General features: G+C 33.6%; 1 protein-coding gene and 1 long non-coding RNA gene across 4 annotated transcripts; both read right to left on the bottom strand.

The window, feature by feature from the left end:
• LOC104766748 lies at positions 7,385-9,122 on the bottom strand. 2 transcript variants are annotated; one of them, XR_764111.2, is made up of 5 exons: positions 8,773-9,122; positions 8,568-8,660; positions 8,344-8,423; positions 8,110-8,154; positions 7,385-7,688 (listed from the first exon to the last, which is right to left on the bottom strand). It is a non-coding gene; the product is annotated as an uncharacterized LOC104766748 (long non-coding RNA). The 2 variants fall into 2 exon arrangements; XR_764112.2 differs by lacking the exon at positions 8,568-8,660 and having other exon boundaries at positions 8,773-9,118.
• LOC104766747 (nucleolar protein 56-like) lies at positions 13,743-15,785 on the bottom strand. 2 transcript variants are annotated; one of them, XM_019241094.1, is made up of 6 exons: positions 15,544-15,785; positions 15,020-15,234; positions 14,799-14,912; positions 14,320-14,342; positions 14,025-14,092; positions 13,743-13,956 (listed from the first exon to the last, which is right to left on the bottom strand). In XM_019241094.1, the coding sequence occupies exons 1-5, from the start codon at positions 15,746-15,748 to the stop codon at positions 14,074-14,076; spliced, it is 576 nt and encodes a 191-aa protein (XP_019096639.1). In that variant the 5' UTR covers positions 15,749-15,785; the 3' UTR covers positions 13,743-13,956; positions 14,025-14,073. The 2 variants fall into 2 exon arrangements, with proteins under 2 accessions (XP_019096639.1, XP_019096640.1); XM_019241095.1 differs by lacking the exons at positions 13,743-13,956; positions 14,025-14,092; positions 14,320-14,342 and adding an exon at positions 14,523-14,578.

Genomic DNA, 16,012 nt, shown 5'->3' with positions numbered 1-16,012 from the left:
TTTCATTTCAAACTCTTTCTTGAGATATTCAACTGTTTGGGCGATTACCCCAGAGGTTCCTAGGATATTCAAATCATCCACATATACTGCTATGATTACAAACCCTTTGTTTGCAAACTTCTTTATAAAAATACATGGACTGATGGGATCATTCTTATAGCCCTAGGCTAGGTACTCACTCAATCTATTGTACCACATACGCCCACTTTGTTTCAGTCCATAAAGGGATTTGTTTAGCCTTATGTAGTATTGTTCTCGAGAATCACTCTTATCTTTGAGCTCAATACCCTCTGGTAATCTCATATAAATTTCATTATCCAGTGGACCATATAAATATGCGGTCACTACATCCATTAGCCGCAAGTCAAGTTTTTCTCTTACAGCCAGACTTCTTAAAAATCTAAAAGTCGTTGCATCCATCACAGGGGAGTATGTCTCCTTATAATCTATTCCTGGTCTTTGAGAGAATCCTTGTGCTACAAGACGTACCTTATATCTCACGATTTCATTATTCTCATTTCTCTTCCTTACAAAGACCCACTTGTGTCCAACTGGCTTTATATTGAATGGTGTCCTTAAGATCGGACCAAACACATTCCTTTTCTTTAATGAATTCAACTCCACGTCAATGGCTTCTTTCCATTTTAACCAATATTTTCATTGAGTGCACTCTAATATAGACGTGGGTTCATGATCCTCATTTATTTCAAGTGCTACCTTGTATGCAAATATTTCATCAATGTTGACATCTTTTCGGTTCCATTGAATTTCAAACATGATATAATTTATTGAGATCTCAATATTATCAATACCTTCAAGACTTTGAGGTTCAGCGTCCCAAACCTCATTCGGTACCTTAGGCTTTGCCGCGGCCATGTCTATGGTTTCCTTAACTTCGGTTTTATTTGCACCTTTCTTAGATTTCCGAGGATTCTTATCTTTGGAACCTATTGGTCTACCACGTTTCAAACGTGCCTTAGACTCTGTAGCAACTTGATTGTGTTCCTTTTGAGCATCAATACGTACTGGTGCATTACAAGCTGGTATGTACGATTTTATAACTCTCTTTGGGTCATCAAAGGAATCTGGTAATTGATTAGCTATCTTTTGTAAATGTATAATCTTTTGGACCTCTTCCTCACATGCTAGAGTCCAAGGATCTTGCCAATTTAAGGATGTTTGATTCCATGATATTTCTTTGACCAGCTTGTTTGTCTCTCCACCCAACATAGGAAATTTGGATTCAGCAAACTGACAATCCGCGTATCTGGCCTTCAATAAATCACCGTAGTTGGCTCTAGATACTTAATAATGGTGGGAGAATCATATCTAACACATATTCCCATCCTCCTTTGAGGTCCCATCTTTGTTCTCTGTGGTGGAGCAATAGGTATATAAACGGCACACCCGATTGTCTTTAGATGGGATATGTCTGGCTCATGACCCGTTAATAATTGGGATGGCGAATATTTATGCTTACTAGATGGCCTGATGCGTATAAGCTCTGCTGTATGTAATATTGCATGTCCCCAAGCCGACACAGGAAGCTTCGACCTCATGAGTAATGGTCGAGCAATTAATTGGATTCGTTTAATGAAGGATTCAACTAATCCATTATGTGTACGTACATGTGCCACAGAATGTTCCACACTTACCCCCATGGACATACAATAATCATTAAACGCTTGGGATGTAAATTCACCAGCATTATCTAGACGTATAGTCTTAAGTGGAAAATCTGGAAAGTGAGCTCTCAGTCTTATGATGTGGGCTAACAATCTAGCAAATGCTAGGTTTCTTGTGGATAATAGACAAACATGCGACCATCTGGTCGATGCATCAATAAGGACCATAAAATATCTAAACGTCCCACAAGGTGGGTGTATTGGTCCACATATATATCCTTGTATCATTTCCAGAAAATTTAGAGTCTCTTTAGTGACCTTTACTGGTGACGGCCTTATAATGAGTTTCTCTTGTGCACATGCTACACACGTGAGATTTTTAGGGATAACTCTGCTCTCTTTAAGAGAGTGCCCATTTGAATTTAATATTAGCTTATGCATCATGTTAGTCGGTCATGCCATAAAGTGAATTGTTCATTGAACATCTTGTTCATTGCCAAATTAGTCTCTATCATATTTATTTTAGCATGGTAAAGACCAGTGGATAATGCGGGTATAGTCTCTAGGATTTTCTTAGATCCTTGGGTGATTTCAGTAATATGTAGGAACTCTTGGTTTCCTTCACCCTTAGTTTCAACATGGAAACCATTCAAACGAATATCTTTGAAACTTAATAAGCTCCTCGTTGAGCTGGGTGAATATAAGGCATCACTTATTTCAAGACGTGTGCCATTTGGTAATAAAATATGTGCCTGGCCGTAGCCTTCAATTAGGCTTGCGATACCCGCTATTGTGCTAATATTGACATTTTTCAAAGTGAGATTAACAAAATATCTCTTGTCCTTCAAAATTGTGTGGCTTGATCCACTATCCACCACAAGTATGTTCTTGTCCTCAGCCATTTCTAATATGGACAAGAATTTATGTTTTAAACATAAAGTGATAAAATAAACAATTTTATACTGAATGAAATAAAATAATTGAATTTAAACCAAAATTATAATCCAATAAAATTCAAAGTCATAAAACATAGAGAATTAAAATAAATCAAAACAACCAATGTAAATTTAATTATCTTCTCTTAGGCAATCAGAAGTCTCATAATCCAATTGGTCATCATTCTCATAGTCGAAATCTCCTTCACGATCGAGATGAACCAGGTTTGCTTCTGGATTCTTTTTCAAACTCTCTTGATAAGATGCTTAGGTGTCCTGCACGTTTTAGCCCAATGATTTGACATACCACATCGGTGACAAACCGATTTAGTCTTGTGTTGTGGTTTGAAAATTCTGTGGCCTCTACCTCGACCACGACCGAAGTCAGATCGGTTCCCACGGCCATAACTATCATATTGGTTTCCTTGGTAATTGCCACAACCAAAACGTCCTCTTACACCATCGCTTGTCTCTATGTACGTAGTTAGACCCTTTAGTCTCCTTGGGCTCTTTAGGCTCTTTCTTAGTCATGTCAACCTTGTGGGCTTCTGGTAATGGAGCAGAACCAGGAGGCCTCACTGCACTGTTCATCAACAATAGCTCATTGTTTTGCTTAGCAAGTAGTNGCTCCTCGTTGAGCTGGGTGAATATAAGGCATCACTTATTTCAAGACGTGTGCCATTTGGTAATAAAATATGTGCCTGGCCGTAGCCTTCAATTAGGCTTGCGATACCCGCTATTGTGCTAATATTGACATTTTTCAAAGTGAGATTAACAAAATATCTCTTGTCCTTCAAAATTGTGTGGCTTGATCCACTATCCACCACAAGTATGTTCTTGTCCTCAGCCATTTCTAATATGGACAAGAATTTATGTTTTAAACATAAAGTGATAAAATAAACAATTTTATACTGAATGAAATAAAATAATTGAATTTAAACCAAAATTATAATCCAATAAAATTCAAAGTCATAAAACATAGAGAATTAAAATAAATCAAAACAACCAATGTAAATTTAATTATCTTCTCTTAGGCAATCAGAAGTCTCATAATCCAATTGGTCATCATTCTCATAGTCGAAATCTCCTTCACGATCGAGATGAACCAGGTTTGCTTCTGGATTCTTTTTCAAACTCTCTTGATAAGATGCTTAGGTGTCCTGCACGTTTTAGCCCAATGATTTGACATACCACATCGGTGACAAACCGATTTAGTCTTGTGTTGTGGTTTGAAAATTCTGTGGCCTCTACCTCGACCACGACCGAAGTCAGATCGGTTCCCACGGCCATAACTATCATATTGGTTTCCTTGGTAATTGCCACAACCAAAACGTCCTCTTACACCATCGCTTGTCTCTATGTACGTAGTTAGACCCTTTAGTCTCCTTGGGCTCTTTAGGCTCTTTCTTAGTCATGTCAACCTTGTGGGCTTCTGGTAATGGAGCAGAACCAGGAGGCCTCACTGCACTGTTCATCAACAATAGCTCATTGTTTTGCTTAGCAAGTAGTAAACAAGAGATGAGGCTTGCATATGTCTTAAAACCCTTTTCACGATATTGTTGCTAAAGCAGTATGTTATTGGTGTGAAAGGTTGAGAATGTCTTCTCTAGCAAGTCCTCCTCAGTAACCTCCTTACCACATAACTTCAAGATCGAGACTATCTTAAATAGCTCTAAATTATACTCATCCACAGATTTAAAATCTTGGATCTTTAGGTTTTTCCAATCGAATTGAACTTTTGGTAGGAGCACCATCTTTTAGTGTCCATATCTGTTTTTCAACTCTGTCCAAAGGTCAAAAGGATTCTCAATGGTAAGGGATTGGTTCTTGAGACTCTCAGCAAGATGATGACATATATGCAAAATCGCCTTATATCTACTCTTTTCAGTGCAATCGTTATTATCCTCAATGCATTCGCATAGGTCTTTTGATTTCAGGTTGATCTTAGTGTCTAATGCCCATTGGAGATAGTTGTCTCCAGAAACATTAAGGGCAGCATATTGGAGATTGTTGAGCTTTGCCATCTACACAATACAAAACATGCATCTGATCATTATCATGCGGTTTCTAAGACCGAACCATGCAATTAAATTAAACCAGGTCATGCGGTATTTGAGACCGAAACATGCCATCAAATTAAACTAGGCCATGCAGTATTTGAGACCGAAACATGCCATGCTTTTATCCATAATTTCGTGGTTGATATGCATGAAAACAATCCTAGATAAATTATAGTCTAGTATGAATCAGGAAAATATGCACATAATTTTAAATTTTAGAAATTTTCCTTTTTCTAGATAATATTCCTTTTTCTTTGAATAGGATAATGACAAGAGTTTTAGGGAGATAAAATTTTCTCTAGGGTTCCGATTTTAGGTTTTTAGTTTTAAGGTTTTTATGCAATCGCAATCAAGCTAACAATAACAACCGGATTTTAAACATGGCGTAATCAGTTTAATTGCAAACAATCTAAGCAATCCTAAAACCTCATAGCAATCGAATTTGAAAGTTTTAGGTTTTTAGGGTTTCAAAGCTTAGAGTTTTGTTTGTTGATTGTTTACTTGTAGATTTTAGTTCTTATAGGATTTAAGGACCAGATTCGATTCATATGTTCTAAGAAGGTTTGATTGTTTACCTTAACACCTTTTGGGGTTGAATTGAATTGATCCGGGAGCTAAAGACCTCGGATATACCTTTGAGCTTGATCACGAACAAGCAGCGAACCTCGGACTGGTCACGAATAAGCAACGATCACGAACTGGTTACGGGTTTGAACAATCGCCGAGATTTGAACAAACAGGAACTTATGTGCGGCGGCGGTTTAGGGTTTTAGGGATTTTCTCAGCTGGAGTTTAGGGCAAACTCATGCTGATAACGTGTTGTGAAAGTAGAGATACTCGAAGGATGTATTCTCTTATTCTTATTAATGATTCAATCGAATAGTACATTATATAGTAAAGGATAAAGCCCTAAGTACAATGGGATTCCTAAAACCGACTTAGTAAAGAGAAAGTGGCCGATGGGCCTTGTGGACTTAGACAATATATGGGCCGGTTATGGAGATTCATCCTAAGTGATTTACAACAACTATATAATTTTAATAAGTTGATTACAAATAGGTTATAGATTAATTGATTACAAGTTAAATAGTGGGTGCAACTTTAATTTATTTCCAAAACTCTTAAAGAGAATATTCTAAAGAATCATTTGATATCATCTAACTTACCATATTAAATTTCCTTTATTAAATTATTCATCCATATTAAAATCTTTTGATATCTGATTTAACATATAAATTTTTAATTATCATTATACTTCACCTCTCATTTTTATATATGAGAATAATTTGTGAAACAAATAAAAAATCATATTATTTATAAAATGTTTAAAATAGTTTGATTTCCGGATATACCATAAGTTGAATTTTTTAAAAAATATATATAAATTGTTCAATCTATAAGATATTCAAGCTTTACTAATATTATTCTTTTAAAATTACTATCTATTGAACTAAAAAATTTATTGAGTAACGAGTCAAAATTTGAATATTTAAATTCAATTTCATATTGTTTTGTTGAATTTTATAATTTTATATAATATAATTAACTTTAAATAATTTATTTTGAAATATTTTTAAAATATTGAAAATTGATATAAAAGTTAGAAACTATAAACACTCTAAATTTATTTGTTATAGCAATGTCAATAATAGTCACTATAATATGAAAAAATTTCAAGAAACCAAGTATATTAAAACAAAAAGTATAACAATATATTAAATTACTCATAATATAATAACTCGCTGTTTAAAAACCAAATTTACAAAACTATGTCTTATAATGACATTCAAGTCATGATGTAGAATATACATTGTTGAAATAACTTCACATACATAAACTAATACAACATATTACATTTTTATTTTAAAATATTCAATATACAAAAATTTGTATAAAATAAAATTTAACCAGTGTTATAGCACGTATACTTATCTAGAATCATTAACAATATAAAACTTACAAAATATGTATCTTTTTTCAAGCCATCATATTTAGCATATGATTTTATTGCATAACGTTTTATCTAAAAAAAACTTTTAAAAACAATCACATAAATATATTTAATATAAAAATTACAATATAAATAAAATGAATTTCAACCCGTGCTCTAGCACAGATCTTAATCTAGTTTCTATTAATAAATGTCTTAAAACACTTACATTAATATTTTGACATATTTCTGAAATATAATATTTTGGCAAAAAAATGTGTTTTTTATAATAAATATTTGGAGAGGATAAATTTTAGTAGTAAAAGTATTACATGTAAATATTTGAGTAGATTAAGTATTAGCGTTGTATATAACGTAAAAGCTTTCAATATGATATATGTGCTTGTTATGTTGATGATAATTCACTAGTAAAAACAAGTTGTATAGTTACAAAAAAAATGTGTAGGAATAACTTGTTTTCCATAGCCAAAAAGAAATTGTTACAAATTTGTTATAAAAACAATTAGTAATTATTTACTCGTCACAAACTGACCTCTTCATCGCAATTCGTCGCTACTAGCTACAAATTAGATACAGCCGAACTTGTAGCCATTTGCTACTAATTGATACAGTTATCTACGCCGGTTTGAGACAATTACCTTCAAATGTATTAGTAGCAAATGGTTACGAAAGGGACAAAAATTGTTGTGGCTACATACTCACAAAAATCTTCAAGGTGGGTGTATTAACTTGTTACTAATTGGGACAAGTAGTGTGTCGCATATTTTTCACAGCTAGCAATTGTATAAAGCTAATAAATTTGGTTGAACCTGCTTAATTTGCAAAATATCCAATTTATATATAATAAACATCCACAAGATACACATCATTTCATAAAACAAACATTATTCACCCAGTCTCGAAAAAATACTTATAAACTATCATCCTTCTATATAATGATGGATACCAGACTCTTCATTCATGTTAATGTTCTCCTGATCTGAGGTCCTTGGCATGATTCAAACTTTCTCACAGAGCTTGGAACCCACTACTCCAAAAGCTGGAAGCTTCTGTTTTTGAGGAAATGATTCTGAGTATCACCAACCGATCCATGTTGGAAACTCCAAATAGTCAGACACTGCACAAACAAGAAAGATTATAAGTGTTTATAAGCAAGCTCTCACAAAGCAGATAAGTGGAAGTCTAAATGTAAGGATTTTAACTTTATCATCTATTTTTTTCAGCCTATAACCAACACACAGATGAATAAGACACTGAGACACTAACATATTCCAAGAAATAAGAATCAAGCGAAGTGAAAAAAATATATAATTTAAGAACTAGATCATAGAGGCAAAGAGAGAAAACTAGTAATGGACAAAAAAAAGACAAGACACTAGATGAATTGCTAGACATGAAAGTATTTTAGAAACCTGCACATTCAAGTAAATGTCAGACCAAATGCAGCAATACAAATTGGTAGGAATCAGACTCTTTAGCCAAGAGTTTCAAGGTCTTGTTTAGTAACAGTAACACAATATAACAGCAAAAAATCTAACCTTGTGGCCTAGCAATTCTGGCTGACTGGCTCTCTTATCTCCTTTCTACACAAAAAAAAAATGAGAAGAAAAACATGAATTTTGTGAATTTTGGATGTTCTCTAAACTTGTCATCGGTTGTAATGGTCTTGTGAACAGCCTTCTTCTTTCTTATATGAGATTCAAAATGTTTAGAGAATATCCAAACATGAAAATGATAAACAAAAATTCACAAAAATACTTAGTTCTCAAAACCTTCTTATTATCTCCTTACGCTTCTTGATTGCAAGAACACCTCCCTCTTTTGTCCTTACTTCAATCGTAGTAGAACCAATCTGCAACCAACTCATCAAAAACACCCCGAGGTTTAATGGATACACAACATAGCACAGTAACACGAGAATGGATTAAGAAAACCAAATAACAAAGTTTCAAAGTCCTCTTCAAAATAACTAAATAGTCAAGAAGAACAGAACAACCTTCAGTTCAGACTAACATCCAACTTTCAATTCAGACTAACATCCAAAGCTACGAACTTGGAGCTCGATTAATAACCAGAAGAACAGAACAACCTTACATTCAGACAAACATCAAAGCTAAGAATTTTTAAGCTCGATTAATAAAAATAAATAAATTGAGAGTCAAGAATAAAAGTAAACAGTCACTTGGACGAATATGACGAACCTAAAACTCTTGATTGTTTCACACAATCCGAACCTCAACAGTCACGCTCATGGTCTCTCTCTCGCTCTCTGTCTATATTCCTTTCGCAATCTCGATCTCACCCCTATCACTCCCAGTCGCGGTCACGTATTCGGTCCCCATCTCAATCTCAGTCTCGATCTTTCCCCCGATTGGTGTTTTCTCCGTTGGCGTCTTCAGTCTCAGGCTTGGAGTTGACGGAATGGATGCGAAATGAGGCCGGCGACGAGCTTCACGGTGGAGTCTGTGGCGGAGTCAGTTTGGGGATATTTTTTTTTTTTTGGTTCATTGTATAGAGAAGGGAAAGTATAGGGGCACTTAAAACTTATTTATTCGAGGCTCGTTCCTACAAATAAGTTTGTAAAAAAACTTGTAATAAATTAGCTACACAGTAGCTTTTCGTATTTATGTTGCGACGAGTACTCACTAATTTGATACTAAATAAATAATATAAGGCTCACTCGTAACCATTAGAAGAACAAAAAGAAAAAGAATAAAAAGAACAATGCAAAATGGAATAAACAGTTTTTTAGGAATAAAAAAAAAATCTGCCGAGAATAAACAAAATAGTAAATGGTAACCAAACAATAAAAATGTTTTTAAAATATATTAAATATTAAATAAATTTAATTTCAATTGTAATACTAATATTATTCTAATGTATATATAATAAATTTTTTAAATAGAGCCTTAAGATTAGTTTAGCATAAAATTCCTATCAAAAATATTTTTTTTGTCAATACATTATGAAAATATGAAAGTTTTTATATTACAAAATTGAAATTTTATTAATAAACATATTTTTTTATTTATTTTAAAATAAAAAACAAATTTGAATATTTGTTGTTTTTTTTGTTCTATTTGTTCCTCATCAATTTTGGGGAGGAACATTTTTGTTCTATTGTTCATTATTTTTTGAAGAATGTAGATGAATGTAGGGGAAAAAAATATTACTTTCAAATGGTAAAAAAATTGTAGAATAGAGAGGAATGTGATATTCCTCCTCATTCTTTTCCTAAATTTTGGTCACCAATTGAAGCCTAATATTTTGTCTCCATTAGTTACTTTTTGTGTGTAATTTTTGCTACAAATTTTTTCAGTAACATTACTACGTAGCAATATAACCTGTTTTTACTAGTGATTTGAATGTGTCACCATAAAAGAGTAGATGAGTTGGATTTGTATAATAAAATGAAGGGTGATTTACTCAAAATGTTATCCAAATTTGGTAATATTACCAGAATGTACAAACAAAGATTTTATTACTAGAATATTTCGGGTATTTTCAAAATAACCAGCGTGCCCTTGTTTTATGTTATCGGAAAAAACGTAATTACAAAAACGCTAACGTGTAACAATAACTCAGCCATAACGCGTTACAAAGGTATGTTGCGGCTGAGTTATAGATATATTGCGGCTGAGTTATGGAAAAAAAACATTTGAGTAAGAGCGGACAGCTGAGTTAGAGCATAACTCAGCCAAGCGTTACGACTGACTTATCAAAATCTAGCTGAGTTAGAGCATAACTCATCCAAGCGTTACAGCTGACTTATCAAAAATTGGCTGAGTTACGATCTAACTCAGCCGTCCTTACGGCTGAGTTTTCATCCGATGGTTGAGTTGTTAAAATTTTGGCTGAGTTATCACTACGACACGGCTGACTTACCATTTTCCGACTGGCTGAGTTATCGTACAACTCAACCGTGATAGGCTGACTTATTGTACAACTCAGCCGTGATAGGCTGACTTATCGTACAACTCAGCCGTGATAGGCTGACTTATCGTACAACTCAGCCATTTGACGGCTGACTTAGTAGCAAAAGATTAATTACTAGAATGTTATTCAGTTACGGCTGACTTATTAAACAATACGGGTGAGTTACATATTTTCAGTTGATGAACCGGCTGAATTTGGCAGCAATTTTTTTTGCTTTTTAATTACTGTAATGTTTTTCATGTTATGACTGAGTTATAATTTGTTTGATGGCTGAGTTTTATATAGACTGAGTTATTAATTGTTTGATGGCTGACTTGCCACGTCGGACGCAGCATCCATGTCAGCATTCCATGTCATCATTTTTTTCTTCCGGAAATACAAAACGTCGTTCGACTCTTGTTCTTCAACTGGTAAATAAGTGAACTATTTACCTTCTTCTTCACCTTGTTCTTATACTTCTTCTTCACTTTTCTTCTTCACCTAGTTCTTTCTACTTCTTCTTCACTTTTCTTCTTCACCTACTTCTTTCTACTTCTTCTTCACCTAGTTCTTTCTACTTCTTCTTCATTTACCGCTCATTGCACCTATAAATATCCTCTGAATCCCCTCACAATATATTGCACCTATAAATCTCCTCTACATCCAATATCAATATATTGCATTTCCTTCGATCATTGCATATGTAAGTCTCCTCTCCATCCCCTCTCAATCTATTGCATATTTTCCGATCATTGCACCTATCAGTTGGTGACAGTTGTTTTTATTTTGATAGCCGAGTTATGGACGGAGAGGGTTCCAGTAGACGTCAAAAACGCAAGGCAGACGAAGCAATATCACCCATGAACGCAGCCGTAACATGAATCAACGAGACCTTTTGTTTTCCCGTAAATATTATAACTCAGCCGTCAAGTTATATATATCATTCATTTACATTCAAATTGTTTCTTGTGATAACTCAGCCATAACTCACTATAACTCAGCCGTCACATGACCTTTCGTTTTCCCGTAATGATTATAAGTCAGCCGTAAAGAGATATTTTGGCGGGAAACCATAAGTTAACCTAATAATTTTAATACTCCCTCCGTTTCAAAATATATGATGTTTTGGGTGAAAGCACACAAATTAAGAAAACACCACTTTGAAAAAGTTTAACCAATCATAAACAAGACTGCATAATAAAAAATATTAAATTAATCTAAAAGTAGCATAGAAACTTGAAAACATCTTATATTATGAAACAAAAAATCTTCTCTAAAACATCCTATATTATGAAACGGAGGGAGTATTCAATTGTTGGAGAAATACTTTTACAAAAATAAAAATGCATGAAAAAAAACTCACTTTATGAATTTATTATGCGTGTGGATTTGAGCAGACACAAAATTAGTGATTTTTCGCGTTTCCCTAACAACACTTTTTGTGATATCGAGAGATATTTTAATTAGATAATTTATTAGGAATCTGACAGAACGAAAGACCTAGGAAAGAAAGAATAATACGTTTTCATTTTATTGAGAAGACCCTAAACAATAACTCAGCCGTCATAAACGATATCTCAGCCAACCCTCAAANAGCCGTCACATGACCTTTCGTTTTCCCGTAATGATTATAAGTCAGCCGTAAAGAGATATTTTGGCGGGAAACCATAAGTTAACCTAATAATTTTAATACTCCCTCCGTTTCAAAATATATGATGTTTTGGGTGAAAGCACACAAATTAAGAAAACACCACTTTGAAAAAGTTTAACCAATCATAAACAAGACTGCATAATAAAAAATATTAAATTAATCTAAAAGTAGCATAGAAACTTGAAAACATCTTATATTATGAAACAAAAAATCTTCTCTAAAACATCCTATATTATGAAACGGAGGGAGTATTCAATTGTTGGAGAAATACTTTTACAAAAATAAAAATGCATGAAAAAAAACTCACTTTATGAATTTATTATGCGTGTGGATTTGAGCAGACACAAAATTAGTGATTTTTCGCGTTTCCCTAACAACACTTTTTGTGATATCGAGAGATATTTTAATTAGATAATTTATTAGGAATCTGACAGAACGAAAGACCTAGGAAAGAAAGAATAATACGTTTTCATTTTATTGAGAAGACCCTAAACAATAACTCAGCCGTCATAAACGATATCTCAGCCAACCCTCAAATTATATTGACTAAATAACCGACCAAACCGAACCGAACCGAAAAAAATAATTTTTCCAATATGGTATTTTTGAATTGGTATGTTTGGTTAATTTCGGTTATATTTGGCTTATTTTCGGTTATATTAGGCTAATCTACTTAATTACAATATATTTTGAGTTATTTATGGTTATATATTAATCTAACCGACCCATAACCGGAAATAACCAAAAAAAAATTTGATTTTTTAAAAAAAATATTAAAATGGTAATAATATTAGTATATCCATATTACCACCTTAAACCAAACACATTAAAACAAATTAGAACCAAAACCAAAAAAACAAATAATGTTACTCATCTGAACCCTACATCTCAAACCCTAAACCCCAACCCTAACCCTAACCCCTAAACGTCATGTGTTGTATGTTTTACACATTCTGGTGAGAATGTGTAAAAATCAATCTTTCTCTATAATTATTACTTTTTATTGGTTATAATAATTGTAATATTCATATTTCAATTGTACATTTAAATATTGAGTTATAATTATATAAATTTACAAATATTTCATAAGTCAGTCGTGTAAGTCAATAACTCAGTCATCAATTAAACACTTTGTCAGAATTTTTTTATTTTTATTCAAATTTTGAATTTAATTTTTTAATTATTTTGTATAATATATTGTGAAAAAACTAACTTTATAAATTTATTACTTGTGTGGATCTGATATAACAACTAGTTCTGGAATATGCTTATGAATCATCTTTATTATATCGTTTTCATTAGTTTTCAATTTTAGCTCAATATTAATAAATTTAAATTTAATTTAATCTGATCTTCTCCTCTCTTCTCCAAGGAAAATAATGAAGCTTTCACCCAACAAAAAAAATTAAGGGTTGACTCTTACCAAAAGAAAAAGAAAAAGAGAAGGAAATTGCTTCAAAATCCCTACATTTTACAACAATTCCCATTTTCTATACAGGAAATTAAGTATGATTTTCAGAATTTTTAAATGGCTACGATTCGAATATTTGTATTTAACAAACTGTACACATGTGACTAAATTAATTAAACAAAATTGGAAGAAGTCTCATAAATCATCACATCACTAAACTCCCACGTAACCACATTAACAATCACAAAGCCATATTCTTCATTTTTTATGGCCCCCGTTTTATATTCAACCCCCATGATGCTGTAATGGTTGCAGGCTCAGAGCAACTGTTCCAGAGAGCGATTACCATACGGTCACCAGTTAAAGGTCCTGACCACACCCGCAACAAAGCGATAGTCCAAGGCTACCCTACACGAATTTAGAAAATTATTCAAAGGGGTTTAGCAACTATGGAAGAATGAAATTTCATATCTTACCATACTGAGGCAGATTGCGTTGATATTTGAAAAGAGGCTACGGTTATTGTCAACTAAGTTTGCAAAACCTGTATCAAACATTGTGACAAGAGATTCTATATAGTCAGAAAGTTGGCAGCAATTAGCCGACAGTATAATTATAAAAAGAACAATTCTAGTTCATTGTCACCATAAGGTGTATGCTCAAACTATTTAGATGGTTTATGTTATACCATGTAAAAAGATAAGAGATGATAACCATAATGTTTATATATTTAATTCCTTTCACCAGAGAGGGAAAGAATAAAATACTCACCTTTGAAATGATTCCCGAATAACCTACAACAGATAAAATCCAAATATGTCAAAGCCTGACTCTAATTGACGTATGCAAAATGTTGAAGTGCTATACTTCATGCTGCAATGACTATTTGTGAAATGTTCATAGAGACATAATTGAATGTAGCCAATCACATCAGATATGTTCTTAATGGAAGATAAGTCATATACTATATCGAGAAGATGAAAACTAAGCAGAAACGAATAAAGAGGATTAGCCCTCACATAAACCAGACCTGCAAGCACATGAGAAACAATGTAAATAAACAACCAAAGCTTTCTTAATTATGAGTAATGCAAAAGACGCTATTAAAATTTCCAATAAAGCATTCTTATAGGTTTTTCCAACAACAGCCAGTGAACATAACGCTTTCACAGTTGTACCATATAGCCAAATTTTACATGGATTCATCATTGCAAGAACAAAAAGTAGGACAAACAGAAAGATTCTATCACCTTGCCAATGATTAAAGGGATTAACAGAGTAACTACAAGACTTCTGAACAGTTGCTCAGTCGGAAAAGAAACACCTACTCCCCCAGCTATGTATCTTGATACCCAAAATGGAATCTGATAAGAGGTCAACCATGCTAACTTTAGTGTCAGAAGACGCAATGCTCATTCATTTTTAATAGAAGACAAGAGAAGGCCTTTAAATACAAAGAAGGATAGCACACCTTTAGGTCCTTGATGAACCTATCAAAATGCTGGCGTACACCTCTGAGAAGCTCAAGTACGAACTCATTGCTCTGGCATGGGATTTTAGTGGCTTCAAAAATATGTGAACCGAGTTTAGGCTCAGCCAATCCTAAGCTGAACTTGGGTTTCTTTCCCTCTTTGACTTTAGGAAGATTCAACTCCAGTAAACTTCTTAGCTCGTCAGTCATAACACCTACCAACATCAGATAAATCCAATTCCAGAGATCAATGATATAATCAAAACAATGAAACAAATTCAGGACGCAAACAAAAATATGAAACAACAATAAATTGAAGCGTTCTATACAATATATATCCAGGGGGTTTTGAACTATGAGGTTTTAAATCTAAGGGTTTACTTTTTAAGCTGAACCAAACACTAAGTGATAGTCTCTGTTCTAGCTCTAAATCGAAGAACAAGCAGTGTATATAATAAGATAAACTCAACACAACACATAAAGATACAAAACAAGGAACTAGTTAGTGGGTAATGAAGAGTCACCTTCGGAGACGGCGTTGATTTGGTTGAGAGCATCGAGAGCAGACTCGAAGGGGGGAAACGCTGTGAGCTGAACTACGCGGCCAAACCGACTGAGGTCAGAGACGGAGGTCCGAACGGCCTCAGTGTTCTGCCCGATCTCATCTAGTCCGTGCACCTCGAAGATGGCATAGCCTGAAGAAGATTTGTACTGAACATACATCGCCATTTTTGGAGGAGAAGAAGGGATGTTAAAAAGGGCTTAAACTTACAGGTTGGCCCAGCTCGTGTCAAAATTATAAACTGGTGGCCCTGTTTTTTATGTAAAATTAAATCGAGTTGATAAAGGGTCGAGTATAATAAATTTCGAGTTGCCTTGTTACATTTTTTTTAAACGACAAAACTTTTTTTTTCCTCAGTTCTTCTCTTCTTCTCTAGCCACAAAAGATGATTCCTTGGTTCACTAACATAGTAACGCACAAGTTCATGCTTC

The sequence above is a fragment of the Camelina sativa genome, chromosome 19 (genome assembly GCF_000633955.1).
Source record: "Camelina sativa cultivar DH55 chromosome 19, Cs, whole genome shotgun sequence".
In the NCBI taxonomy this organism is placed as follows: domain Eukaryota; kingdom Viridiplantae; phylum Streptophyta; class Magnoliopsida; order Brassicales; family Brassicaceae; genus Camelina; species Camelina sativa.
Note: the sequence above shows the minus strand (reverse complement) of the source record. Positions and strands in the feature narration are given on the sequence as shown.

Coding starts and splice junctions, on each gene's coding strand:
- LOC104766747 (XM_019241094.1), bottom strand. CDS start 15,748: ATGGCGATGTATGTTCAGTACAAATCTTCTTCAGGCTATGCCATCTTC. Junction 15,235..15,543: donor AATCAACGCCGTCTCCGAAG/GTGACTCTTCAT, acceptor TGATGTTGGTAG/GTGTTATGACTGACGAGCTA. Junction 14,913..15,019: donor GGTTCATCAAGGACCTAAAG/GTGTGCTATCCT, acceptor ACCTCTTATCAG/ATTCCATTTTGGGTATCAAG.